Source organism: Nothobranchius furzeri, chromosome 2 (genome assembly GCF_043380555.1).
Source record: "Nothobranchius furzeri strain GRZ-AD chromosome 2, NfurGRZ-RIMD1, whole genome shotgun sequence".
In the NCBI taxonomy this organism is placed as follows: domain Eukaryota; kingdom Metazoa; phylum Chordata; class Actinopteri; order Cyprinodontiformes; family Nothobranchiidae; genus Nothobranchius; species Nothobranchius furzeri.
In genome coordinates, this window is record NC_091742.1 from 1,973,219 (window position 1) to 2,000,845 (window position 27,627).

At 40.8% G+C, this 27,627-nt stretch overlaps 1 protein-coding gene across 2 annotated transcripts; it reads left to right on the plus strand.

Annotated features, from left to right (window-relative positions):
* Positions 1-125: 125 nt before the first annotated feature.
* Positions 126-22,527, plus strand: flvcr2b (FLVCR choline and putative heme transporter 2b). Of its 2 annotated transcripts, XM_054747891.2 has the most exons (11): positions 126-970; positions 5,204-5,345; positions 13,717-13,857; positions 15,489-15,556; positions 15,649-15,752; positions 16,482-16,592; positions 16,949-17,054; positions 19,602-19,713; positions 20,592-20,647; positions 21,692-21,852; positions 22,357-22,527. In XM_054747891.2, exons 1-10 carry the CDS (start codon positions 383-385, stop codon positions 21,770-21,772), a joined length of 1,509 nt encoding a protein of 502 aa, XP_054603866.1. In that variant the 5' UTR covers positions 126-382; the 3' UTR covers positions 21,773-21,852; positions 22,357-22,527. The 2 variants fall into 2 exon arrangements, with proteins under 2 accessions (XP_054603866.1, XP_015802648.1); XM_015947162.3 differs by lacking the exon at positions 21,692-21,852.
* Positions 22,528-27,627: the final 5,100 nt, after the last annotated feature.

The following is a 27,627-nucleotide window of genomic DNA, read 5'->3' on the forward strand; positions in this document are numbered from 1 at the left end:
AGGTGCCGGATGTTGTCTCACACACTTAATGACCACGTGAGAGAAAAGTGAAGTTTTTTCTGAAACTCCGCCCCGGGGGGTCGAATTTTACCGACTCGTTAGAGGAACTCGAAGCGGCCGGTTTAAGTCCGGGTGGAGGGTCACACCAGGCGTCCCAGCACGTGCTAACAGTCGGCGATATTTACGACTCGTGAAACTATTTTTACTCATCAGTATTTGACTAATTAATACCTTCGGAGTTTTAGTTGGACTCGTGGACGTCCTTGAACTCGAACAGAAGATGTGACCCTAAATAACTGAGGGCTGTCCTTTTTTCCCTCCTTTACAGTAGATGAAAGTTGAGTTTGTCCTCTATGAGAGTCGACACTGAGAAGACTTGAGTATGGAGGAGAAACAAGCGCTGGGAGAGACTAAACTAAACGAGGAGCCGGGTAAGGAGGAGCTGGAGAACCATGTCGGGCTGGAGGCGGGGGACGCGGGGACGCTCCCCGGCGAGCAGCCTCTGGAGGTCGGTCACGAAGCGCCGCAACCGACGCGCCTCTACAAGCGGCGCTGGTTGATCGTTTTCCTCTTCAGCTCCTATTCCCTTTGTAATTCCTACCAGTGGATCCAGTACGGCATCATCAGCAACATTTTCACGAAGTTCTACAACGTGGACGCGTTCACCATAGACTGGATGTCGATGATTTACATGCTGACATACATCCCGTTCATCTTCCCGGTGACCTGGCTGCTGGACAGAAAGGGGCTCCGGGTCATCGCTCTGGTGGCCACGGCGCTCAACTGCGCCGGGACGTGGATCAAAGTGGCCAGCGTCCGGCCCAACCTGTTCCCCGTCACCTTCCTGGGGCAGTTCTGCTGCTCGTTCGCGCAGGTGTTCATCCTGGGGATGCCCTCGAGGATCGCTTCGGTGTGGTTCGGCTCGGGGGAGGTGTCCACCGCCTGCTCTGTCGGGGTCTTCGGGAATCAGGTGATGCAGGAGCTGCATTTATTAAAATCAGCTGATTGGGTTCAGGCCTCATGCAATTTCTGTTTTATTAATATCACTGTGAGTCAACAGACGGCTCGGGGGCCAGAAACGGCCGTCGAACCATATCTATCAGATCCTTGGTGTTTTTTAAGGTGATTTTTATTATTTTATTGTTGTCAATTTGAAGTTTATTATTAGATTAACCTAAACACCCACTATTACGTGTTTTGCATCTGGTACTGCTCGCTGACTCATTGTTTATATAGGTTTCATACCTAGGTTGCCAGGTATTTTCCCCTATCCTACCGGCAGTTTTTCAGCCCTTATCCTCCGGTGGTCCGCTCAGGGTTGGTCTGGGCCAACTACGACTGATTGGCTGGCTCAAATACACACATACGTTAGGGGTAGCCTCCGACTGGCGGGTAGAATCAACCAGCGGGGGCTTCCCACATGCGTGATTCATTATCATTCTGGATGCTGATACATAAACGTTGCCTCTGACTGAAGCTGCAGCAGCTCTGTCTCTTTCTCACTGCTGTGAAGAGCACACACACACACATGCTCATGGCTGCCTTTGTTTGAGACACCACTGATTTTAACACACGTCCTTTGCCCCGCCCACATACTTGAAGACCCTACCGGTCTGTCACAGATAGCTTAATGCAGTCCCAGCCAACATGTATATATGTATATATGGGCCCCACTTGGGCTAGATTGGTTCCATCTTGGTATGGGCTTAAACTTGCCATGTTGTGGAGGGTTGTTTGGAACCAAATGCAGGAGAGCAGGCACAGGAAGCAGGTTTGCAGGTAAAAAGTAACTGATTTAATTAGTTTTGGCTTGGTCAAAAAGGTGGGAACTGTCAAAATTGGTTGAAAATGGGAAAGACATATAGGACCCACTTTTTAATTCTTTTGGGGGGGGTTTGGGGGTGGGGTGGGGGGTGGGGGTGTTAGAAATGGGCAAACATCGCAATTTAGAGATAAACGTTTGTTGTGGGCCACATGTGGAGCAAAGTCAAATCATCAATGTAGGGGTTGGTATAACTGATGACATGGGTGGGACCCAGTTGGTTGAACAGTATGGGTCACATGTGGGTAAATGCAAGTCCTAACTTGAAAACATGCTTCTGTGCGCTGTTCATTGACTACGTGTACATGCAGCCAATATCCGGGTTATGATCAGGTTAAGGTCGGGATTCGGGTTTCTGAGTTGATCAGAATAACCCGTTTACAAGCATAAATAGAAAGAGTTACCCCTAACTTGCATAACCCGATTTAAATGCGGACGTTGGGGTAGCGTCAGGACGTATGGACTACGTCAAGACGCAATATGCGTCATTTCCGGTTCTTCTTGTTCCGGTATCCGTGAAAACAACAACATGTTTCCCAGTTCGGAAGATAGCGACCGCGTTTGTTTGCGCTTTAGTGCTGGTATTGACCCACTAGCAGCTCTTACTGCGACTCGCCATGTTGCTCCCAACTTGTTGTTTACTTCCGGAGTTCTGGCACATACAAGACGTCTCGCTACTCAAAAGACCAAGATTCCTTGCGAACAGAGCATGCATAGAACACACGCTTTGATGGGGATATCCCGATATGCGTTTACACGACCAAACATTCGGGTTAGAAAAGGGTTACCCCAGGTGTAGTAACCGGGTTTTTAAAAACCCGGTTATGAGCATATCCGGGTTTTTGGCTGTGTTTACATGGTTATGCGGAACCGGGTTATTGTGAATATTCGGGTTTTAAAAGGGTTACTGGCTGCATGTAAACGCAGTGATTGAGAGACAACTGTGAATTGGTCACGTGACCCCCACATTACAAATACACAATAGTAAATACACCATTGTGGATCAGACTTCAATGGTGATGGTGGTGAGTACCCCAGAAAAGCGTACTCTGTTGTCCGGTGGGATATTGTTTTGTAACACTCTCTAGAGTTCAGAGAAGTCTCAAAGGCAAATGTCTTTGTTAATGCATGTGCACAACGCTGCCCCCGAGCTGATGGAGACGTACGAATCAGGCTTGTTAGGCTGAAGTGAAAACTTTAGACTGCTGAGAGGATCACTGAGAACATGAGCATGGGCCTGCAACTGCAAGATTATAGTTTTATCCACTGATTCCAGCTTTCTGCACAAATTTATGCCACACTGTTTTAGTTAGGTAATAAAATAGACTGTTTTTAAGCTTTGAGCCTTTTGAGGGTGTCTAGATATCACATTTACTGCTGTTTTACGTAACCTTGTAAGACACGTGCAGCAGAATTTCACACTTTTACACCACGAGAATAAAGTAAAATACAAATAGATGCTTTGTAGGGTAAAGAAACAGAAAGAGAACCAGAAATATGCTCCATAAAAAGCATTGCTGATTGGCAACAGCACAATGGACACAGCATTCCTCACATAGTGATTCGTGTTTATTGTCTGCAGAAATGTACCCACCGGAGGTTAATTTCTTAAGCCTGTTGCTGCAGGAGATTTGAAAACGTATGTGAGTCAAGCGGCACGATAAACCGAGTGCAAAGATCAGCTGAGAGACATTGTTGGCATAAATGCACCATAGTTCACACCCAAAGGTTCCTGATTAAACAGCACTTGAGTCGCCTTAGCATCAAACTGCAGCAAATGTCGCCAAAGCGTCCTTGTGCTGCAGGAGTTTTGGTATTTGGATGCAGTTTCTGTCCAACTGGTAGCTTTGAAATTGATTTAAAAACATTTCAGGAGCAAAATAAATAGTTGTTGTAATTTCTGACTTTTTTTCTGCAATTGTGCGAGACAGTGTGATAAACAGCTCGTAAACAATGTGCTACTAATATGTTCTCATGTTTAATTAGAAGTATTTGGACAGTCTTGAGTGTGTAGGAGTGGTTTTGTTCAAAATGGAGAATTGCTACTATATTGGCATCCCATGACAGGGCTTAAGGTAATAAATATGTGGACGTGCACTGTTGTCACATGCATCATGTTGAGAAGGGACGGGATGCCACTTCCAGCTGCCCTTACACTTTAGCATCTTTCTCCACCGAGCACTTTGGAGTTGGGTCTGCAAGCTGTTGGCACAAGAGTTCTAAGACCGCAGGGGCCTTCTTTCAGAACGCTGAAATGCCACAAAACAATACCTTGCAAGGAAACCATGCAAATTCTGTTGAAGAATGGCGGCGATCCAAGACTAAAAGGAACCTCGCTGCAGGACTCTCTTACCTTCAGTGGAGTTCGGGCCTGTTAGGCAAGGCCATCTCCTCTGGATCCGGATCAGAACAGGTCCCACATTCTGTGCTTTATCGTCGCCGATGGCTCATGCTCTTTCTCTTCAGCTCTGTCTCAGCCAGCAACGCCCTCATGTGGCTCCAGTACGGCATCATAAGCAACATATTCATGCGCTTCTACAACATTGGCCCACTGGCGATAGACTGGTTGTCTATGATCTACCTGCTCACTTACATTCCTCTCATTCTTCCTGTCCTCTGGCTGCTGGACAACAGGGGCATCAGGGAGGCCGTCCTCATTGGGTCAGCCTTTAACTGCATTGGGGCATGGATAAAGGTTGGTAGTGCCGGGCCTGATATGGTCCTGGTCGCCTTTGTGGGTCAGTTAGTGTGCTCAGTAGCCACAGTTTTTGTTCTTGGAGTTCCTTCTCACCTCGCCTCGGTTTGGTTTGGAGAGGAAGAGGTTTCCTCTGCTTGTTCCATCGGAGTCGTGGGAAATCAGGTTGGTCTGAATAAAAATGAAATGAATTAGGAATTATTCTTGTCAGCTGCAAAAAGGTTAAAGGGTTGAATCTATGATTTATAGGGATGTCCCGACGCAACATTTTCACTTCTGATACGATACAGATATTGCAGCCTTCAGTATTGACCGATACCAATATCAATCTGATACAATATCAGAACAAATCATACATACTTTTACCTGTTTCGTAGTGTTGAATGTATGAAAGGCTTGTTTAAGTGATATTACTCAGAGAACAAGAGCCAATAACAGTAAGTATGAAATAAATGGCTTTTAACCATTGGTTGCAACAATGTGAACCTTAACGGACTGCTTATGTCAGAGATTTTGGATGCAGTCCGACATAATCCGAGACGGTGTTTTTGGGTCGATTTCGAATTACTTCCTATATCAATATCAGAACGGGACATCCCTAATGATTTATGGAACGGTATGTCTCCTGGATGATTTTGTTTTAACTTTTTGTCCTAATTGTGTATTTTCCGTTTATTTGCACCCAGTTGGGTATCGCCATCGGCTTCCTTGTGCCTCCAATTCTGGTGCCCAATGTGGATGACCTGGATGAGCTGGCTCATCACATCAGTATCATGTTCTATATCACAGCGGGAGTGGCGACTTTCCTCTTCATCCTCGTTGTTATTGGTAAGATAAACGAAGATTATACTTTCCCAAATCATAAAACCTGATGAGGATTTTAGTTTGAATCTTTTGGTTTTTCAAAGACTTAAAGGAGTGGTTGACTCGTTTAATCAATACATTGTAGAGCAGAAATAAATGCCTTCTAAGTCGTTCTCTGGGGAAACAGTATAGCAGTGCACCATTTCTCGGACCTTAAAGTTGCCCACATCATATCTTCAGACGGCAGGTTTTGGAGTTTTTATTTCCTGATATTTGGACATCTCGCCCCAGACTGGATAACAGCAACGTAACTCAACCGCTGACCTGCAACGGGGGACATTTTATCTCCACAAATAACACAAGCCTGGAGGACCTTCCGCTGAGTGGTGGAGTTGCTAATGCTAACGGTTAGCTTAAACTAGCCACGACATCCACTGCTGATTCCCAGACATTCAAAAAACAGCCGTGTGAGTAAAGACGGGTGAGTCCATGAATGCTTATTCACAGTGTGACGTAGATCTGTGAGGATTTTCTGTCAGAAGCTAATGCAGGAGATATGTTCAGCCTGCATGAAAAACTCAGTGCCCAATAATCAGAAATAACATTTAAAAGTTGTTTTTCAGTCAACCATTCCTTTAAAAAAAGAACAAACATGTGTTGTTTTGCTTTTTAAAAAACAAACTTTACATTTATTTGTAACCACAACATCAGGTGCAACAGATGGTAGCAGCCTTTTAAAGGACTCACATTAGGCTATCAGAGCTTCCAGATAATTTTAACAATTTTAACAAGTCTTCATTTCGAGCCAGTCGGACAAGTCCGTCTTTTGGGCCATTTCATGAACCAACCAAGTACCTGCATTGGGGTAGGTATTTGGAAATGGCCTGGTCAAGTTTCTGGGCTGGACTTGTGGTTAACTCATGCTGATTGGTTATAACTGATTGGGAAATGATATCGACAGATGTCCCCAAACAACTGGCATTTGTAAAATTGGAAGAGTTGCTGGTGAGGCAGAATGGAAGGAAAAGAAAATGAGCAGCTCTTATGCTGCTTTAAAATTGTTGTTTCTAAACACCCAGCTCTGAAAAATGTGGCATCTCTCACCACATCGCTGTAAATCATGCTGCTTTATGATCTCTTACAGAGCACAGTGAAAATCAACGCTTCTTTTGTTCATTGAACGCCACGTTTTACATCTCACAGCCGTTCTCCCTGACCCCAGAAGGGAACAAACTTGTGTTTCCAGAACTATACAGTACAAGGGACACAAACATACTAATGCACATCTGGCGTTAAGTATTGAACACATACTGAGTATGCACTGATGTTATTGTGTAACAGGATAGTACCAGGACCAGTTAAACTGAGGAGTTACACACACTTACTGCAGAGGAGATGAATGACCTATGGTAGCGTTCTGTTTTACACCACAACTGAGAGGACTAAGCCAGCATATCTTCCCTGTCACCTTCCCCCATCCCAGAAATTTCCTGGAACTCCTAATAATGGAAATACAGCTATTTTTAATGCTAATGCTAGTAAATAAGTACCCTTTGTTTAGTGTCCTGTAGGGTTTCATTTGGTAGCACACAATTGAGATCTTCCAGTTGTATACCAGAGAATACAGCAGATTTATTAACAGATGCTGTCCTATTAATGTATTTTATTATCTGGTTGTTAATAAAAGTAATAGACTAAAAATCTGGCTTTAACCAAAATGCACCACGCTTCTTGCAGTGCCTTTGTTTAACAGCAGGCTTCGCTACAGAGAAAGTAATATAGCTGCAGGAATGGCAGCAGCAGAAGAGTTGACAGGAAGTACACTTTATGTACAAAAAATGTAACTAAAATGTCAGTGAAATCAGCGATGGTGGGGCTTAAATCATCAGTTTTAACAGGGACAATGAACATCGCAGTTGCGCTTTTAGCAGGTTAAAAGGAAGGTACAATTAGCATAGTAACATAGTTTGAACATGTTATTTGTTCTGTGATTTACAGATTATTGGCTCATGCTAATCTCCCATTCATTAAACTGTTTTACACCACCTTTTAAAAGTCTGCAGGCAGGCTGTTCATAACTTCGTGGTAGCAGAAATCAAGACGTCTACAACTTCTGCAGATACAAGGAAAACTTTCTGCATACTTGGTCTCCATCAAGCATAACGTGGCATTTAGAATTTATGGAAACTATTATTTAAATAAATGTGGTAAATAGATATGGACAATATATCGACATCAATATCGGTATCGGCTGATGTTAGTCATTTTTTAACATTGGTATCGGTCCAATAAAAAAAACACGGCTGATATTATCAACCGATATTTTTTCCATCTTGTCACCATTTGTTTGCCTGTTTCAGAGGGTGAGGGGGGTGATGTGTATTTGTTTAGTCATGTGAACAGTGATTGTAATCATCTCAGAAGCATAAATGTGTGTGTTGTGTGTACATGATAACGTAAATTCAGCTTTAATCATTTTTGATTCTATACAAAATCTGCTGATTTTAGAGGCATTAATGTCAGCATATCGGTATCGGCAAATATCGGTTATCGGCCATAACAGTGATCTTAATATCTTAGTATTGGCCCAAAAATGTCATATCGGTGCATCACTAATATGATTTAATTTTACGAAGTAGCTTTTTATGAATGGCGTAATGGATAGATGAAGCGGTCTGATGCTCCCTTCATTGTTTGAATTTTCCCTGATGGGTCTTGATTTTTGGAGTTCTGTATGAATCTGTTCTTGTCCAGACCGATGGGAATTCTTTGCAGTGATGGTTTTAGTTTACACACACTGACAGAAAGAGCTCCGACCAACCGAGTGTTCAGACAAGGGAGACACAAAAACATTTGCTCAGGAGACATTTCTGCTCTGACACAGTAATACTTTGTCACATCCATGTGAGCCAGAGTAGAAAAAAAACCCAAGGCCAAACAAAGACTCGGCTCTTTTTGGTAGAGGGATGTGGCATCATTACTGACAAGTCTTTGGGAAAACTGCTCGGAAGGAAGAAACCTCATTTTTCTGTAGGTTGTGCATTTTCTCTTCCACATTCCTCAACTTTTACATTTTTACCCAGATTTGTAGCACCCCATGTCAACAGTATATAATAATGTCTCATCTTAGCGGAGGGAGGGTGGGGGCACACAACAGCATTCCTCAGCACAAAAGGATGCCTGTAAAGGCATTCCCATCAGTACCATGCACAACATTTAGACTGGCTATGCTGTGACTAGGAGTTAGTGCTATGCTAGCATCCCCTGTTGTGGATAAATTCCACCAAAATGCGAACTTAGGCAAATTTTTTGTTGAGGTGACCAGCAGGCGGGCATGTTTTCCAATCCAACAAGTTTATATTAAAGGTCTTTTTTGGTAGGGCAATAAAATATTAAAATATATTCATTCTTTTGTGCAGAGCAGTTAGGAGAGTCACTAAAGTGAGCTTTCACACAACTTTAATAAAAAGATGAGCTATTTTTGACAGGTACAGGTCAGAGAAATGGGTTTTAAGTTATTAAAAATCTTGGTAAAATAGTGGATTAACAACACAGATTACATTTTCTTTTAATATTTTTGTCATTAGGTGATTAACAAATAAATGACTGATGCTTGAAATAAAAATTTAAAGTTTTATAAACACTGACTTCTGAACTAGTTAAACCTACAATGGCAAATTTGGAAAACAAATGAGTTTAAAACATTATTTTCCCGCCTCTTAAAGAGTAACTAAATCCCAAAATAACATTATTTTTTTTGCTTATAAACTGTATAAGTGGGTTTTTACAAATGCAGTCTTTCAGTTTCTGTGCATTTTGTGACATGTTTGTGTAAACTTGATTAAATATAGAAGCTAGGCCTAAAAATGTCTTAGTGCTGCCCCCTGTGGGTTTAACTGTGGCTACTGCATTTTAAATTTGTGAGGGACTGGGGCTGGTACAATTTCATGTCATCGGTACAATCTCCGCCCACTCTCCCTCTCTCCCGGGATGGAAATTCCCCACACTTTGCCATGTCACTCCATGCCTCCTTTTTTTTTTTTTCATATCTTGACTAGGGGTGGAGTTACGTTTTCTGATGGTGTGCAGTCCCTCTTTAACAACGTTCCAACATAGTAAAGTTATAAATAAATTGTGGGGATTTAAAAAAGCGCGTCTCATATTTGTCTAAAGCAACTATTGGACTATCTGGTTGTTGGTCCAGCTGAACCGCCGCACTTACCTGGGTCCTCAGCTCATAACGCACTCGCGTATTTATCAACAGAACACCACTGGTGTGTGACGTTTGTTACTCAATTTTGTCAGAGAAGCAGAAACAGCCGGCTGCAACCGCTTCAACTTTAGAACTAACTACCAGTCCCAAAAAGAAAAACACCATTACAAATCATGGACAACAAAAGATGTTTGGGCCTAGAAAATGGCGACTGGTGTTTAGCACTATCTTGTGTGGTCTGGCATCAGGGGTTTCCAGTTCGGGCAGAAGCATCTCAGGAGTTGCCTGAGGGGAGGGGTGAGTGTTCTGTAAATTTGCTAGAACAGCTTTAAGGAAATCCCAGAGAAGAACCTGTTTTGAGTTTTTCAAGACATTTCAAGAAACAGACAATTGAACTTGATTTCTCAAAGGACATGAAATTGTTTCAACAAACATCAAAAATGGACAAACTCCTTTACTCCTATTAAACACCCTTTTTACGTTTGAGCAGATTTTGGTGTAGATGAATTTCCCAGATTAGAATGGAGGACATTTTTTTTCAAAAGCACAAGTTAGTCTGAAGGATAGGGTCAGAACAAAACTGAGAAAATATCAGCTCAGATTCTATGCTGATGATACTCCCCTTGATCGCTCAAGCGTTTCTCACCAGTGGGCCGCAGTCTTTTCATGAAATGAACACATTTATACTCATGCACATAACACACTCACGCTTACATGCAAAATGCCATGTGTGAGGGTTGTCCTGCTGGCGCGGCCATCTGTAGCCACAGGCCGGTGAGTCAGCAGGGCAGACAAAGTCCCACTGCTGAGAGATTTGCATAAGCTGTGCTCAGAGAGGTGAGAATACAAGTTTGGCGGCTTCACTTTGTTAAAAAACACAGAACAACATCAGAGTTGGTGAGCTGCAGCGGCAGGAAAAGGGGGGTCACCTGGTTGATTTCCCTTATATAGATTAGTGTAGTCAAGTGCAGCAAAGGGCAGAACAGCTGTGTTTAAATGTAGGTTAGGCCACTGGGATTAGTGAGACATGGTTAGAGGCGTTCAGGAGAAAAACGGGCCTCAGGCAGGCTCAGGAAACAAAAAGCTAAGACATCTATGGCTCCTACCTAGGTGACAGAACCAGATCATAGATAGTCTTCATATGAGAATAAAACTTACTACGTATAGGAGCTGTGAGCGCTCTGCTGCTTCTGTTTGACTCAAACTTCACATACATCAATGTAGACCTGATGAATTATAACCTTTTGCTTTAAGAACTTGAATGGTGATCCAGTGTTTCCCTTACATAGGCGTAGCCGTGGCGGCCTGCCATGGCTGAAATCCCAGCGCCACGCCTACAAGATCCCAAGTTGTATTGATTTTATTTATTTATTTATTTTTGCGCCGTTTCCCGAAGAAGCAGCGGGAACTACTCTGTTGTTGCTTGTGATCACAGCCGGCAGGCAGCAAGGAGGAGGAGGCAGGGCAGGGTGGTTACAGCTAAGGGGATCGTTTCAGACGAGTATCCGGTACGGATAAAGCATTTTTGACGAATACGAGCATGAAACGAGTAAAACTTGTAAATATCTGTAACAGTGCTGAAGGAAACTCCTCATTGGGTAACTGACTGTCTTCACGCTCTGGAATTGGCCAGTCACACAGAGCGCCCGCCCCTCCCTACACACAAAACTGCAGCCGGGAGCTCAGTCCGTCCGACCCATCCACACACACGCACGCACGCACGCACGCACGCACGCACACACACACACACACACACACACACACACACACACACACAGTAACGGATCTCTCTGTGCTTGCTTCACTGTCGCTCACGTTTCTTCAGTGCTCCCTAGGTTTTCTTCAGCTCGCCTCTTTTTCGGCTGAATATTTAAAGTTACTTTTTTCGTAACGTACATCGTGCATTTGACAACACAGAGCTGAAAACGGCTCGTGCGTGCGTCGGTCACTGCCTCCGCTCCGGTCAGTTTTTTTTTTATTATTATTATTTTAACACACACACACACACACACACACACACACACACACACACACACACACACACACACACACACACACACACACACACACACACACACACACACACACCTCAATCAACATTGTTCTGTTTAACTGTGTGTGGGAAAAATTCCAACAGCGTTAGGAAAAAATCAGTTTAATCAAATAAAAATAAAATGGTTCTAGTATTTCATATTTCCTGCTGCATGAGTTCAGATGTATTAATTCATTAAATATTAATGTTCTGATTTTACTGAAACACTTGTTCTGTAATACTTCCTTTACTATTGTGATCAAAAATATTTAATCTCAATTCTGAGGCTGCTCTGTAAATAGTTTTCAAATAAACAATACACATATCAACTTCTGATCAATCCATATCAATTTCAGATCTAAAATAATGTATTGAAGTAAACAACACCCACCCTCATTTCCAAATAATAAATAAGAGGTGCATTCATCTGTGTGTCTCCTTTGATCCACATCAGTGATATTTTCAGCACCAGAACAATGAAGCAAAGAAACATATTCCTGAGTTTATGTCAGTAATTTTATTTATTAGGTGCATCTGACCTGTTCTATTCTTCTCTGAAATGAGATCAAATCAGTGCTTCTGTGGGTTGTCTCCTCTCTGCACTAGAAAAATGTACTTTATTATAATGTTCACTGTAATGCATCTTGATGTTCTCAACAAATGAATTAAATCAAAGATATTGGTCAATAATGCCAAATATGTGGGTCCCGGGCTCGGCCGGCTAGGGGGTGGGAGGCTGCGGGCGGGCCTGTGGACTTGCCGCTGATATCTCCCGGGACTCTGCCGGCTGCTGGTTGTGGCCCCCCGGGGTGATCCTCTGTGCCTCTCGAGGGGTGCGGGGGCCTTTCTGGTTGCAGTCTCCTTGGGGTTCCTGTGTTCTGGGGCAGCGCCTGGATCTCTGGGACTTGGAGCTCCCCCCGTCTCCTACGCATCTTTGGGGGCAGATCTGTGGCCCCTCACACTCTCTATTGGACGCTCCTATAGAGAAACCTTACTTAAACAAGCGCATGTACACACACAGGTGCTCACATGGTGCTCTCAAAAGTATGGGCTTGGGCACGTTCAACACATGTCTTAAGGCTGTGGTTGGCACTAAATGCACTATGATTTATTATCGTGTGATTGTTCAGTTAAACAATGTTGATGTTATATTTCATCATCAGGCTGATGCAGTGATAGTGTGCTCCTGTTGTATTGTTGTTGTGTCCCATTTTTTTGTTCTTTTGCTTTTTTTTGTCTTTCTGCAGGTCTAGAAGCAGACTCTTGTTCATTTTTTTGTGGACCCCCCCTCTCTCGTCCCACCTTTTGTCTTTTCCTTTCTCTTTCACCTCTGTCTCCGTGTCTGGTCGGAATTACAAAGCATTCAACAACAATAACAATAAAGTTTTAAGTATCTGGCGTGACATTAAAAGCAGATGCTTTGATGCTCCACCTGAGAGTAAATCTGTAAGGCTTGTTACCAGCATTCAGACATCAAATCTGTTTGCTTCACAGCCAGACAGGACACGGTAAAAAATAAAAAAATAAAAATAAACGCCAAACCCCCCTGCAAAGTGTGTCACTGAGAGTGTAAAACAAAAATTATTCTTGTGCAAATATTGGTGTATTCACCTTTAATACTAGTTATTAAAATGCAGTAGTGGCTGGATTGGTGCAGTTCAACGTGGAGTGCATCAAATAAAACAATAATAACATGAAGGTGAGACGTGTCATAATCCCCCCCCACCACCACCACCACAGCTGGAAAAATTCCTGGGGGAAACACTGTGATCCCTCTCTCCCTGAAAAAAGCAGCTTTAAATTTAAATTTGCTCAAACATTTCCATTTTTCCATAATTGGTTCCATTACAGTTCAGTGTTTTGTCACCATTGCCCCATCTTCCTGCCATCTACTTAGACTTATCTTTCTAGTGATTTCATTGATGCACTTTTTTAGGAGGATTCCAGAGTTTTCCATTTCTCCTATATTTTCCATCATACTTTTTCTTTCCATGCTTGGAAATCCAACTTTTCCCAATCCTTCTGATCTCTTTAGCATTTTTATCACCAGAGCAGTCTTTATAGTTAAATAAACATATTATTTAAGGGCATAATTATTATTTATTCATAATTAAATCTCCCCGTTTGCCTTCAATTTGTCTATCCATTAGTTTTCCAGGAGCGCCCTAAACTCCCCCCGACTCAGGCCCAGGCCACAGCTCGGAGCATCCCACCTGAGCAGTACTCCTACACTGCCTCCATCCTTAGGCTGCTGCGAAACAAGGCCTTCATCCTCCTCATCATCAGCTACGGTTGGTCCTAACTCTTCGGTTAAAGTGCTAATAAAGATTTACAGTATTATTCTACTATGAAAGTATGTAAACTGTTACCCACAGATTTATTTAGTGCAAATGCCAATTCTCTAGTATGCATATCTGTCCTCATCGGGTCAATTGTTGGGTTTCTATAGTAACAGGTGGACCAGAAACATCAAGAGGCTGTCTTCATTGTGTAACAAGGTTTATATCTTATCAATCTCATATAAAGGCAAACATTATAATTGTGATTTTTTTAAAGATCAAAGTGAGGTCGACCTGCAGAAGTCCAAAGTTTCTTTTAAAGCCTGACAATGAATAACTAATGTGTTGGATCAATGTCACTGGAAGATCAAATGCTCCTTTAAGGAAATCTGGAACATCATTAAGGTTAGCTTTTTTGTCTCCAGTCCATTAGATATACATCTTAAGAATCATTTAAATCAGGTTCTAATTAAATATATGAAGATTTCCACCTTTTGTGTTTTAAAATGAATAAACATGAATGTATTACACTCTAGTTTTAAATCTAAAAAAAAAAAGTAGCTGTGTTATTTTAGAGAAAATCCTTAATTCAGCTGATATTTCTATGCTAAATATAAATTATGTGTGTATGTATATATATATATATATATATATATATATATATATATATATATATATAACAAACTCTCATCTCACCTTGCGCGGGTGGTCTCATCCTTCCAAGCTCGGGTCATCTAGAGGTAAAGTCAGGTCTAGGTTAAGCAACAGGGTGCGCTTCATGAATGAGGTCAGCTGACTACCTGAATAAACGGAATGACCAGGTTATTCCATCTCCCCAGATGGCAAGAACATATTCCAAGATGATAATGCCAGGATTCATCAGGTTCAAATAATGAAAGAGTGGTTTAGGGACCATGAGACATCATTTTCACTCATGGATCGACCTCCAGAGAGTCCAGACCTGAACCGCACTGAGAATCTTTGGGATGTGCAGGAGAAGGCTGTGTGCAGCGGTCAGACTCTACCATCATCTATGTGAGATCTTGGTGAACAATTAATGTAACACTGGATGGAAATAAATCTGGTGACATTGCAGAAGTTTGTGTGTGTGTGTGTGTGTGTGTGTGTGTGTGTGTGTGTGTGTGTGATATAATTCTAAAATGTATTTGATACTCTTGTGAAACTGCTAGACATAGTTACAAATAAATATTTGTGTATTGGCCTTCCTCTTTTCTGATCATGTGACACAATCACAGGACCAAAGTCACTGGTCACCAGTTCTTCTGATTTCTGTCCTACAAAAGTCATGATAGGTAAACGTTATGTCTGTTGGGATCTCTGCAGCCTCCATGTCAGCTGACCTGAGCTGACCTCTGTTTTGTTTAGTTATGGAAACTAGAAGGTTTGTAAACACCTTTGAGTTAATATTATATGGATTATATAATAGTAATATTAGTAATACATTCATCATCCTAACTTTTTATAATAGCATCAGTTTCAGTGAGCATTTTAGTAAATGTGTCCATCCTTTCCAGGGTCAACTAAGACCAAAAACCCAAATGTTCATTATAATTTAGTAAATGAAGTGTGTTAGGGACTTCTGTGTGCAGATTTGGTGTGATGTGTCATTTCTCTTCCGACAGGCCTCAACGTTGGCTGTTTCTACGCCGTTGGGACCCTACTGAACCGAATGGTCCTCAGTCATTACCCTGTAAGCTCAAGTGTCCCGTTTAACTTCCTGTCCCCGTTTGGAGAAACGATTAGCAGAACTAGCAGCAGTTTAAAGGTATTTCACGTTGTTAGGGTGAAGAGGTGAATGCTGGGAGGATCGGGCTCACAATCGTCATCGCAGGGATGGTCGGCTCGCTCATCTGTGGCATGTGGCTGGACAGAACTAAAACATACAAGTCAGACTTTCTTCTTCTGTAAATTCAATGTAGAACTAAATTCCAGGATTTTGGAGAAGTGGCTTTACAAACATGTGACTCAGTTTTCTTTCTACGCAGACAGCTGCTCTTCTTGGTCTTCCTCTTGTTGTGTTTTGTGTTTAGTCTTGTGCAGCTGCTTGTTCAGGTGCAGCGTGCTGTTGTACGGTGACCTCATGGACCTTTTTGCCCTTCACGCTTCGTACTGACACCGTCTGAATCACCACCCCAGCTGTTTTACATACTAACGTTTTGCCTTTTGAAGAACCACCTTAACTCTTTTCTCCGGTTGAGAGGATTAAAGCATGTGGGTGTTGCTTCTGGAGCTGCAAGAGTGGGCACAGCTCCTCACAAAAGCACACGTTTACGGACTGAAAAGTCTCACTGGAAGACCTTGAGACGGACCACAACAAGATGTGGACAAAAATGCTGACAGCAGTTGGTTTTAGACGGCTCAGTCTAGCCGACTTCCCTGATCCAGTCCCGTCTCTGGAAGTTTTGCTTATCAAACAGGAAATTCCAACCGACCATAGCTTGTGTTTTAGATCTGCAAGATTTAGTAGATTTGAAATGTTTTTAGAAGTTGTTGGAGTCCACCGATGTTATCATTGGATGTGGGAATGCTGTCTCATGTGCAAAATGTATAATTAACGTAATGGATTCTGTTTTTCTAGTTAAGTATTTTATTAAACATTTTCATTTTGTTTCCAGGCAGACGACACTCTCCGTCTACTTGATGTCTCTGGTGGGGATGATCGTGTTCGCTGCCACCCTCAGCCTCGGACACCTCTGGCTGGTGTTTATCACCGCCGGAGCCCTCGGGTATTCTTTTAATTTAATCTAATTTGTAGTAATCTAATATTATAGTTACCTCAGCAGGAAATATAAAGAGATGCACAAATGTCAGTTTTTTTATTTCTTGTCACTAAAGAGGCATATGTGGGAAATGACTCAAACTGATGTATTTATTAAAAAACATCTGATGCCACTTGACTCATACTGACGTCTGTTGCTTTAATCCTCAGTCACATAAAACAAGCTGCTTTGAAGGTTCAAGGTTTCTGAGGTGTTATCAGATTATAATCTGCAGTTTAATCAACTTTCACTGTTTGATTTTATAGGATTCATAAACATTTAAGATCTGATCTGCTCATGGCTGTGTGTCCTCATGTGTCCAGGTTCTTCATGACCGGCTACCTGCCCTTGGGTTTTGAGTTTGCAGTTGAACTGACGTATCCAGAGTCAGAAGGAACGTCGTCAGGACTGCTGAACTGTTCAGCTCAGGTACGGTTCAGTCACGTGTGTATCAAAGCATTTCACATGTGTGTATGAGTGGCTTCCACATGTATTGAGGAGAAGATTCCACACGTGTATGAGAGGCATCCACATATGTGTATGAGAGGCATCCACATGTGTGTATGAGAGGTTTTCACATGTGTGTATGAGAGGTTTTCACATGTGTGTATGAGAAGCGTCCACATGTGTGTATGAGAAGCGTCCACATGTGTGTATGAGAGGTTTTCACATGTGTGTATGAAAGGTTTTCACCTGTGTGTATGAAAGGTTTTCACATGTGTTTATGAAAGGTTGCACACGTGTTTGAGAGGTTTTCACACATGTGTATGAAAGGTTTCATATGTGTGTATGAAAGGTTTTCATGTGTGTATGAAAAGTTCCACGCGTGTGTATGGAAGGTTTCACATGTGTGTATGAAAGGTTTCATATGTGTGTATGAAAGGTTTTCATGTGTGTATGAAAGGTTTTCATGTGTGTATGAAAGGTTCCACGTGTGTGTATGAAAGGTTCCACGTGTGTGTATGAAAGGTTTTCACATGTGTGTATGAAAGGTTTCACATGTGTATGAGAGGTTTTTACATGTGTGTATGAGAGGTTTTCACATGTGTGTATGAGAGGTTTTCACATGTGTGTATGGAAGGTTTCATATGTGTGTATGAAATGTTTTCATGTGTGTATGAAAGGTTCCACGTGTGTGTATGAAAGGTTCCACGTGTGTGTATGAAAGGTTCCACGTGTGTGTATGAAAGGTTCCACGTGTGTGTATGAAAGGTTCCACCCGTGTGTATGAAAGGTTTTCACATGTGTGTATGAAAGGTTTTTACATGTGTGTATGAGAGGTTTTTACATGTGTGTATGAGAGGTTTTCATATGTGTGTATGAGAGGTTCCACATGTGTAGGGTTGTCACGGTATGAAAATTTAACCTCACGGTTATTGTGACCAAAATTATCACGGTTTTCGGTATTATCGCGGTATTTTTTAAACGGTGTTGCATATGTTCAGAAAGCATTGATAGTCCTGTTCTACACAAACTGAAATAGTTTTGAAAATGTTTAACAGTGTTTATTAAACCTAAAATAACACAAAGCCTTAGCAAAAGTGCAACTTTTCACAAGTAAAGGAACAAATAGCTTATTTTTCTGGAACATGTTACAGTAGTCAGTGCAGGTTTAAATTATACAAATCCAAACATTCAAAACATAAACAATATGTAAACAAATCAAAGAAACACCACTTGTTTTCTCATATACTTGTTTTCTTCATTATCAAAATGAAAATCTAAAACTCCAGTCCACACTTGACTTGAGCACTGTACAAGTCAACCTTAAAAAAATATGTATTTAAAATAAATAGCCACTTTAAACAAATGACTAAAATAACTACTACACTATGTAATAAAATCCAAATGTTCAAGTATAAATGGCATTGAATAAGTAAACAAATCATTGACAAGGAACTAATTGTATATTTCTCTTCATCAACAAATAAGATGCTTCATCCAGCAACAGGGTGTCCGTGACACGGTTTAAATGCTGGCAGAGGACGCTGCGGCTGCAGTATATAGTGACTCGTTGCATTCTCCCTCAACCAAAAGTCCTCACGTCATGCATTTCAGCTAAAATGCTAATGTTAACTTACCTTGCACTGGCTGTAGAGACGTGGGTGATCGTCACACAGATGTGCCATTAGATTCGAAGTGTTACCTTTTGCAGACACTTGTTTCCTGCACGTTCTGCAAACGGGATAGCCGTCTTCTATTAACTGTCCCTCAGCATTTTTCAGAAATCCCAAATATGCCCATACTTCCGATTTAGTCTTCTTTGAGGGCGGATGGATGTCCTGGGCGCTGCCGTCTCCTCCTTCGGCCATTATTTCAGCTTCAAAGTTTTGGTGCCGTTGCAAACTAAAAAGTGCGCGCCGCGGGAACTTCAGCTGAAGCGACGGTGGCTGGTAAGGGTCATCGCGCCGAAACCGCGGCCACGGTAAACCCACCGAGATAATATAGTTTTTTAAAAACTGGACGGTTATTTTTATTGTCAACTTTTTTACCGGGGTTTACCGCTATACCGGTTACCGTGACAACCCTACACATGTGTGTATGAAGTGTTCCACATGTGTGTATGAAAGGTTCCACATGTGTGTATGAAAGGTTCCACATGTGTGTATGAAAGGTTCCACATGTGTGTATGAAAGGTTCCACATGTGTGTATGAAAGGTTTTCACGCGCGTGTATGAACGGTTTCACATGTGTTTATGAAATGATTTTCACATGTGTGAATGAGTTTTTCATATGTGTGTATGAAATGATTTTCACATGTGTGAATGAGTTTTTCATATGTGTGTATGAAAGGTTGCACACATGTGTATGAGAGGTTTTCACATGTGTGTATGAGAGGTTTTCACATGTGTGTATGAGAGGTTTTCACATGTGTGTATGAGAGGTAAATTAGAATAATGTCCCTGGTGGCTCCTCATCTGTTTGTGAATGCAAGAACCAGCATTTTTTCTAACTACACATGTTCTGCACACATAGGTGTTTGGCATCATATTCACCATCTGCCAGGGGAAAATCATTGACAATTTCGGCACGCTGGAAGGAAACATCTTCCTGTGCGTCTTCCTTCTAATAGGCTCGATAATGACAGGTACGACCTTTGTAAGTGTGAACGGTATAGTCATCTCAAGTCTCTCAGTCACATCTGACTTTGACTTTCACCAACTCTGTTACTCTGTTACTAACACGCCCGTGGGAAGATGGTCAATTCTGAGAAAGTCTGTTGTTCTTAGTCCGTTTTTAAATTGACTTCCAGAAACAGATCAAACATTTCCCATCGAATGACTGATATACTTGTGCTACAATGAGCTCAGTTGGAGAAATGATGTGGTTTAGCAACTGAAATGGCTTTTTTTTTCTCGATGACAAGTGAACATTTAAGGACCCGTGGTGGAAACTGGTGTCACAACCCATTTCAAGCATCTGCAAAATTGATTCTTGAGTGACAAGTCTCCAAATGCCTCCAAGTGACATTCTATCCGTACATAAATTGAAAATGATTCTACTTATTTATTGTATTTATTTTCTACATTTATGAATTCATTCTAATCTATTTTCTAATTCAAAAAGGTTTGGGTTCTAAAGGGTTAATGTAAGGGCGAACAGTAAGGTGGGTTTGCAGTTAGCTTTTTCAGCAATGATGACGTTTGTAACTATGGATCCGCCACTGATGTCATCAACTTTGTGCTCACTAAACAAAGAACAACAAACTGCTCTCAAAGGTCAACAGACTGACTCATTTATTTACTCAATACTTAGATGGATGAGTTAACCTCTTGTTGTTTTGAGAAGGAGGCGTGATTACTTGTTAATTACAGTTTATAAGAATAAACTTTCATGAGTCGCCATCATGGCATTGTTTGTGCTTTTGCAACTTTTCAGCTTTATTCACACCTGCTCCCTTTTTTATTATAACTGAGGATAAAACATAACTTATATCTCTTTTTTTGTGTCTGCATGTTCCTGCAGCTTTCATCAAGTCGGATCTACGCAGGCAAAATGCAAACCAGCAGGCCAAAGCAGCTGTAAGTGTTGAAAAACCAATGTGGTTGTTTTTGTTCTTAAGTTTGAATGTTGGGGCTAGAATCAAAGTCTCTTTTGCACCACCTGCTGCTCCATAAATTACTAACATTTTGCTGCCTGTTTTTGCTTAAATGTGGTGTGGTTGTGGCAGGACTGACATTTCCCAAAGATTTACAAATCACCAGGATGCACTTATTTAAAAAAAAACTGCAGTTTATGACCGAAAAAGAAGGAAAAGTCCCACATCGAGTTTGTCAAACCTGTTAATCATAGCAAAGTTGGAATAGTTTGTATTATGTGGAAATGAGATGCGTGGTAAATTCCAAACATCCAGAATATAATCTGAGGATGAAAGTATTAGAATGGAGCTTCTTGAGAAGAAGAAATAAATCGGTTTTTCATGTGTTTGAAAAACATTCTTTAGCATGAGAAACTATACTTTGGTGGTGAAACATCTAAATATCAAATTCAGAAGGTGATATTTGACCGACCTGTGTGATTTAATTTAGCTTTTTTCCTTCAAGCTTTGTGCAAAGGTGTACCAATTCTAGATCTGAGGACCGATACCGATTTCTGGTCCTGATCCTGATCTCTTGATACGAATAATCCAATAATTATAAGTTAAAGAACATACATGTATTTAAATTTCTGATTTATGGGATTTAAAGTGAAAAATTCCACATGGAGGCGTTGTTTGTTCACTTGAATGTCCTCGCAGCTGATTTTTATTTCGGGGCATCTCTTAAACTCTTCTTCCACTGCTCTTGTGATTCCTTTAACTTCTCCATCATAGTTTTGCTTCCTATCTAAATGAGACTCTGAGGTTTGTGGTGAAGTTGCACACAAATCTGCAGGAACTTTTCTGATTTTGAGTCACTATTTTGATCCTTTGTGACATGCACAGGTGTGCTTTCTGCACGACAAACATTACCTGTGAATTAATTTTAAAACTGAGGCACATTAGTGCATCAGGATGAGCTGAACTTCACCTCAGACCGGAGCTCCACCCACCCTGAATGAGAAGTAATCAGCAGCATTTGTTTTAGGCGGAGGGGCCGCTGTCGGGACAGGATTACGGAGCGACGGCGCTAATCTCCGAGTCACAGACTCCTGCTTCTCAACCCTGATCAATAAAATGTTTTGCTTCTACACACACACAAAAAAAGCAAAATCTCCTCAAATCTTAGCTCAGCGCTGAATCAGAAAGGTAGGAGCACAGAGAAATCACCTCCACCCTCCCTGCACCCTTTGCTTCAGAGTTTTTCCCAATCAATTATAGGTCTACCGATATTGTTTTTTTCTTTGCCGATATGAGGCGTTCACAGTCAGCCAATGGCTGATAAGTTCTGTTGATTATTTTTTAGGCTGATTAAATAAAAAAAAAAGCTACAAATCGACCCAATTAGTCGGCCGACCGACACATCGGTCGACCCCTACTATCACTAATTGAAATCATGCACACTTTGCACCTTTAATCATGATTCCACCGAATCTTTAGTCATTATTGTTTACTGGAATTCTCAGCTTTGGAGATTTTTTTAAGCTTATCTTGATCAGATCATTAGTTATTTTATATTTATTGTTACAAATTGAAACCTGTGAATCTGTATCTGTGCTATATTAAAGAGACAGACCCCCAGGTGTGCTGCCAGGGTGGTTAGCTGAACTTTAATTCAAGGTGTCTAAAACAAATCCATCTTTTGATCGACAGGGAACATCTGACCGTCACACAGAAAGCCCGGATTCACCCTCAGTCATCAAAGAAGTCCAGTTTTAGACCCCAAACGTTTTATTTTTGTTTTCTCGTAAAAGTCTGACAATCAAAAAGCCTTAAGATTGTTTACATTCTGAGAAGAATTAAATGAACAACGTGTGAAATCCACTGATTGGAAAAGTTGTTTTTATAAATCTGTATTTAAACAAAAGGTGTAAGGCAGATCTTAGAGATAACCGTGCCTGGTCCGAAAAACAAGGAAAAAAAAGCACAACAGACATTTTAGCTTTGGATTACAGCTCACATTATGCCTTGATCCATTTATGTACTTCCCGATAAGTCATTTTTAAATCATATTTGATTTTTTTAATTTAAAGGTCAACTTAACTGAAAAACTATATTTTTATTATTATTTCCTGGAACAGACGCGCTGGAGCGACCACTCCAAATGTATGAAAAATATGAGAAAAGTTGATCTTTAAATGTTTTTTTAATAAACAGAAAAAATGTTGGGAGTTCTCATTAAAATATATTGGTTCCCTTCCCTGCAGTATTTGTAGGGTTTAAAGATTTTAAAGATGCGCCTGTTTTATTTCCAGTATCCTTTTTTCTGACTTGTACTCATCACAGATTAATAATCTGGCTTTACCAAAACATATTTCCCATTATTCATCAAATCCAAAAATGTTTTAACTCAGGTAGTTTTACAGTTATTAACATAGAACTTCATGTGTTGGTAGCTGAGAGTGGTTCACAACACAGACCCTGATCATTAGCAGATCCCATCAGATCTGGAGTCTTTGCATGAAATTTTCCATGTTTTGCTCAAAAACTCTGGCATAACTTTGGAAGTGGAAGAAGAAGGCTGGAGCACTCGGGTCAAAATAAAAGTACTTAATTGGTGCAAATACCAATTTCCAAATGTTAGTTCATTTATTTGCACCAATTAAGTACTTCTATTTTGACCCGAGTGCTCCAGCCGCCTTCTTCCACTTCATAGTTGCTGGTCCTGTAGCTGTTGAGCAACGGCAGTCAGTTGGGTGAATCGCAGTGTGCCGGTTCTTCTGGCATAACCTTTCTTTTAATGTGACTGTTTAGTTTGTTCTTTTGAATTTTTTGGTCACGCTGCGTTTACCACAAAGAGTTGATGCAAAGTTTGTTACAAACTGTTTTTAATAGTAATTTTTGTGCTCAGTTGATGAAATCAGTAGAAGATGAACTTTAATCCTGGACACTTTTCATCTTGACGTCATTTTACATGAAATAAAACAGTTTTGTAAAAAAGTTCTTATTTTGAGTCCAGTTAATTTCTCATGCTTAAAATTTCTGTCTCAATCTGAACTGACAACCACACACACACACACACACACACACACACACACACACACACACACACACACACACACACACACACACACACACACACACACACAGCACGTCCAGTTTGAATCTGAAATGAACGTTGTCTGCAGTTTATTGATCATTTATGAAGTGGTTCTGGGGCACATTTTACAATAAAACACCAGTTCTAAATGCAAACCACAGTTTTGTTAAAGCTGAAGTAACTTTTGCTTATTAAAAAAAAATTCAGGAAAATGTAGAAACGTGAAAAAAATGTAATCAAATCGAAACTATATGGGGAAAAACTTTATTCAAATGAAAGGAGTCTTATTTAATCACAATTAGAAATATTATTCACAAAAAGTTTTTTTGATTTATACAAAAATTTAATTATTTTCCTCTTAATACACTTTGTTTTATAAAGTTTATTATCCATTGTAGGACACTGTGTGTGCTGCCTTCGGCCACACGGGGGCAGTATTGTTCCGTACCTCATGGCTGACCTCTGACCAACATCCTCTGGAGCTTCAAGGAACAAAAACAATCTGTCGATCTGCTTGTTTAACGTGTCAAATGAATTATTTATGATGCTGGAACAAAACTTTGAAGACTTTCATGCTCAGATTAAAATCTAGAAGTCGACGAGGGGCTGTGAGTTCACCCGAGCTGACGCTACAGAAGCTGCTGTCGGTGGTAAAAAGATAAACTTGCCTCGGAGCGGTGAAGTTATGAGCTCATCCTGACTTAAAGCCAGTGCGAAGTGAGCAGCTCCCATTTCTCTGATGAGCTCACTGTTTTGTAGTTACGACTGGCCCCTAGCATACATCATGCTGTACATTTAAAGTCTCCTGCCACACACGGTAGGACAGGTTTATCAGTAAGTGCTGCTTCATACCACCCACCAGAGTTTATTTCTTCTTCAGCTTTATCATTGTGGTGTATATGAACTGTAAACAGAAGCGTAGGGTGTGTGTGAGACTGCAGGCTGAATGTCAGCCAAACCACATGTATGAATGCATGTTTGAATAAGGCTCCTTGTGTATAGATGACATCTCAGACCTGCTTGGAAGAATTGACTGTATATGCAGAGGTGTATGGCTTTCACTGTTTGCTTTTTACTGTTGCATCATTTGGTCTGTCTAAAAACGTGACATGAGCTCTGTTGAAGTGTAAGTACAGGAATTTTAGCCTACTGTGCTGGAAGAGTCTAAAAACAATCGTATGAAATCAAAGATTGTTAAAACAGCGGATGGGCCGGTTCCATCGTTGAAAGTTGGTAGCTGTTTTAGAGAAGACGGGTTGCCTGTTAACTGGAAATAGAAAAGTGGCTCCATACCTTACGACCATTATTCTGAGTAAAACTTGGTCAATGGAGCCAACTAAACATAGTCTACACGCCTTTTAACCCTTTAAAGCCAGAAAACATGAAACAATAACTTTAATGTCTTCTTTATTGTTTTTTATTGTCTAATCTTAGCCTGGAAAGCCATCTATAGTCTGGCCTCGACCCATGGGCAGAGCTCAGTTGTGGGGTGTAATCTATGATTGTCTTTCAAACCGTGTCTGCATACTGTTAGACAATGAACAACGTAGCATACTCTCCACTACGGATGAGCAACGTTGCAGTCAGCGTCGAAGAGGACGCAAGTACATCCTCTTTCTAAATAAAGGACTTAAGTACCTGTTTCTGCTCTTCAGTCAAAGAAAGACCACGTCTAAATAATCCAAAGTTGATGCCAAACCCATTTGAAACGAGTGGCTGCCCTCTTTGTTTCTTTCTGTTGCATATTGAGGCTAATCCCACCCACCAAACCAATGATGGCACAATACAAAACTGTTATTGGTAGACCTGCTGAGGCTCCTATGAAGTGTGGCTAAACCAACCTGCAGAGCAAGATCCTTTTGCTTCTGCTACAGTCTGTCTGGATTTCTACACTAGGGATGTTTGATATCATCGACCGATATTAGAATTAAAATGTAACATCAGAAGTGATCTGTATCGGTTTTTACTCTTAATCACACGGCGTTAATCATCAAACTCTTCAGCTATTTCTCACTGAAAATGCAAAAATATGGCAGATCTTAATGTTAGGTTTTAATTTTAGGTTTTCTTTTGGCTCAATTTGTGGTTAAGTAGAAATGACTGTAGGTAGCAGGTGTTATCAGTGGTGAACACAGGTCAGTGGAGGTGTATGGTCCTTCCTAACATCGAAATAAAAGTGTTTGTCCACCAACAGCTCGTTCTGGTGGGCCAAAATGCATTCAAAGCCATTCTGAGGACTATAAAAGGCCCACGAGACACACTTGATGTACTTCTGGTTTTGAGTGGTCATTATATATGAATAATTTTGATTTTACAAGACTAAAAAAACAGACAAGGTTGCATCAACGACAATAAAACAGCATATCTGAAGACCCATTTTGTGACGTATTTCCATTATAAACAATTAGCACAAGAAATAATGGAGATAACAATCAAAATAGTAAGGATATTTAGTCCCAAGCAAAGCCGAAAGCAGCTCAAATATCTATACCAGTGCTTCAAAATGTCCCTTTACATTTAATCTATTTGTAATTTTTCTTTTTTATTTACTTAAACAGTATATTTATATGCTTATAAAAAGCAAGAAATCCATATCTTTATAAACGCTTCAGAGTTATAATTTATGTGACTGTAAAACCGTTGAGATTAAGGAACAAAGTAAGGAATAAGTACGATTTAATAAGTTTAACTGACCACTTTGAGAGATGGAATAATCATGAGTCTTTTACAAGGACTTTTACAACCAACCGCAAACACCAAATATGATGACATTTTAATACACACATCAAGTACTAATAGTTTAATAATTAGGCCACTTATGTCATGTTAATGTAATATTTTTCTCAGGTTTGCAAGTGGTCAGAACAAAAACCATATAACTACATAAAGATCGCATTAATAATAGAAAATGCTTTATTTATTTATTTATTCATTTTGATGAGAGTTAGGACTCATTACTACCTCAGATCTTTTATTACCATTAAGGTTGTTTTCCATGTTGGGCACATCCTCATGTTTGAGCCAAAAAGCGCACCGTAGAATTTTCCGACAAATTGAAATCTGGCAAACATCTTGTTAATTTGGAAGCGCTATTGGTAGGAAGAATTCTGTCTAATTCCCACCTCGAACTCTATATTTAACAAAAAAAAAAAAATGTAAACGCTGGATGATCTTATTTCAGTCCCAACAAGGATTCAAATGAGCAAAAACCTTTAAAGATGAGCTAAGTCAACACAAATTACGCCTTACGGGATATTTAATCATATGGCCTGTTCCTAGATATTTAAATTTAAAGCCTTGCAGAAACTGTAATACCTCAAATTAACCAGCATTACCTTGGGTTAGGTCACGGTGTACCTCACTCCACTGAGTGATGATTTACTTCGCTGTGCATGCTAGTAAACTGCATAATTTCCCTAAATGTGGCTGATTCGATCTTCTTCTTGGGGCTTCTCACGTATTACCAACTCCCCACTGAAGAAATACACTCCTCAATGTCAAATGGTTTTATTGACAAGGATGAAGGAGCCCTGCGGCGACATACAAAGCTGAGTGAGCGGAAGCTAACGGCAGCGTGAAGCAGCAGCATGGGCTGAAGACCAAAGCTAAGCAATGCGATATAATAGGTAAATAAATGCAGCACGGCTTAGCATGCATACTGACAATGACCATTACATTAGCTTAACAAGCAGGTGAAGACTTACAGATACAAGTCGAACAGAGGCATGGATAGACAGCAGTGTGATGGTTGAGCAGTAGCAATCCAAATGAGAAGCAGCAATATGTACAATGAGGGATAGTCACATGTACGTGACTTCAGGCACGTCCCTGCAGGGGATAGTCACCTGTACGTGACTTCAGGCACATCCCTGAATACACCTTTT

Excerpts from the sequence above, each read along its gene's own strand:
- flvcr2b (XM_054747891.2), top strand. The coding sequence starts at position 383 with ATGGAGGAGAAACAAGCGCTGGGAGAGACTAAACTAAACGAGGAGCCG. Across the intron at positions 15,753-16,481 it reads GACAGAACTAAAACATACAA|GCAGACGACACTCTCCGTCT; the intron begins GTCAGACTTTCT and ends TTTTGTTTCCAG. Across the intron at positions 20,648-21,691 it reads ACCAGCAGGCCAAAGCAGCT|GCGGAGGGGCCGCTGTCGGG; the intron begins GTAAGTGTTGAA and ends CATTTGTTTTAG.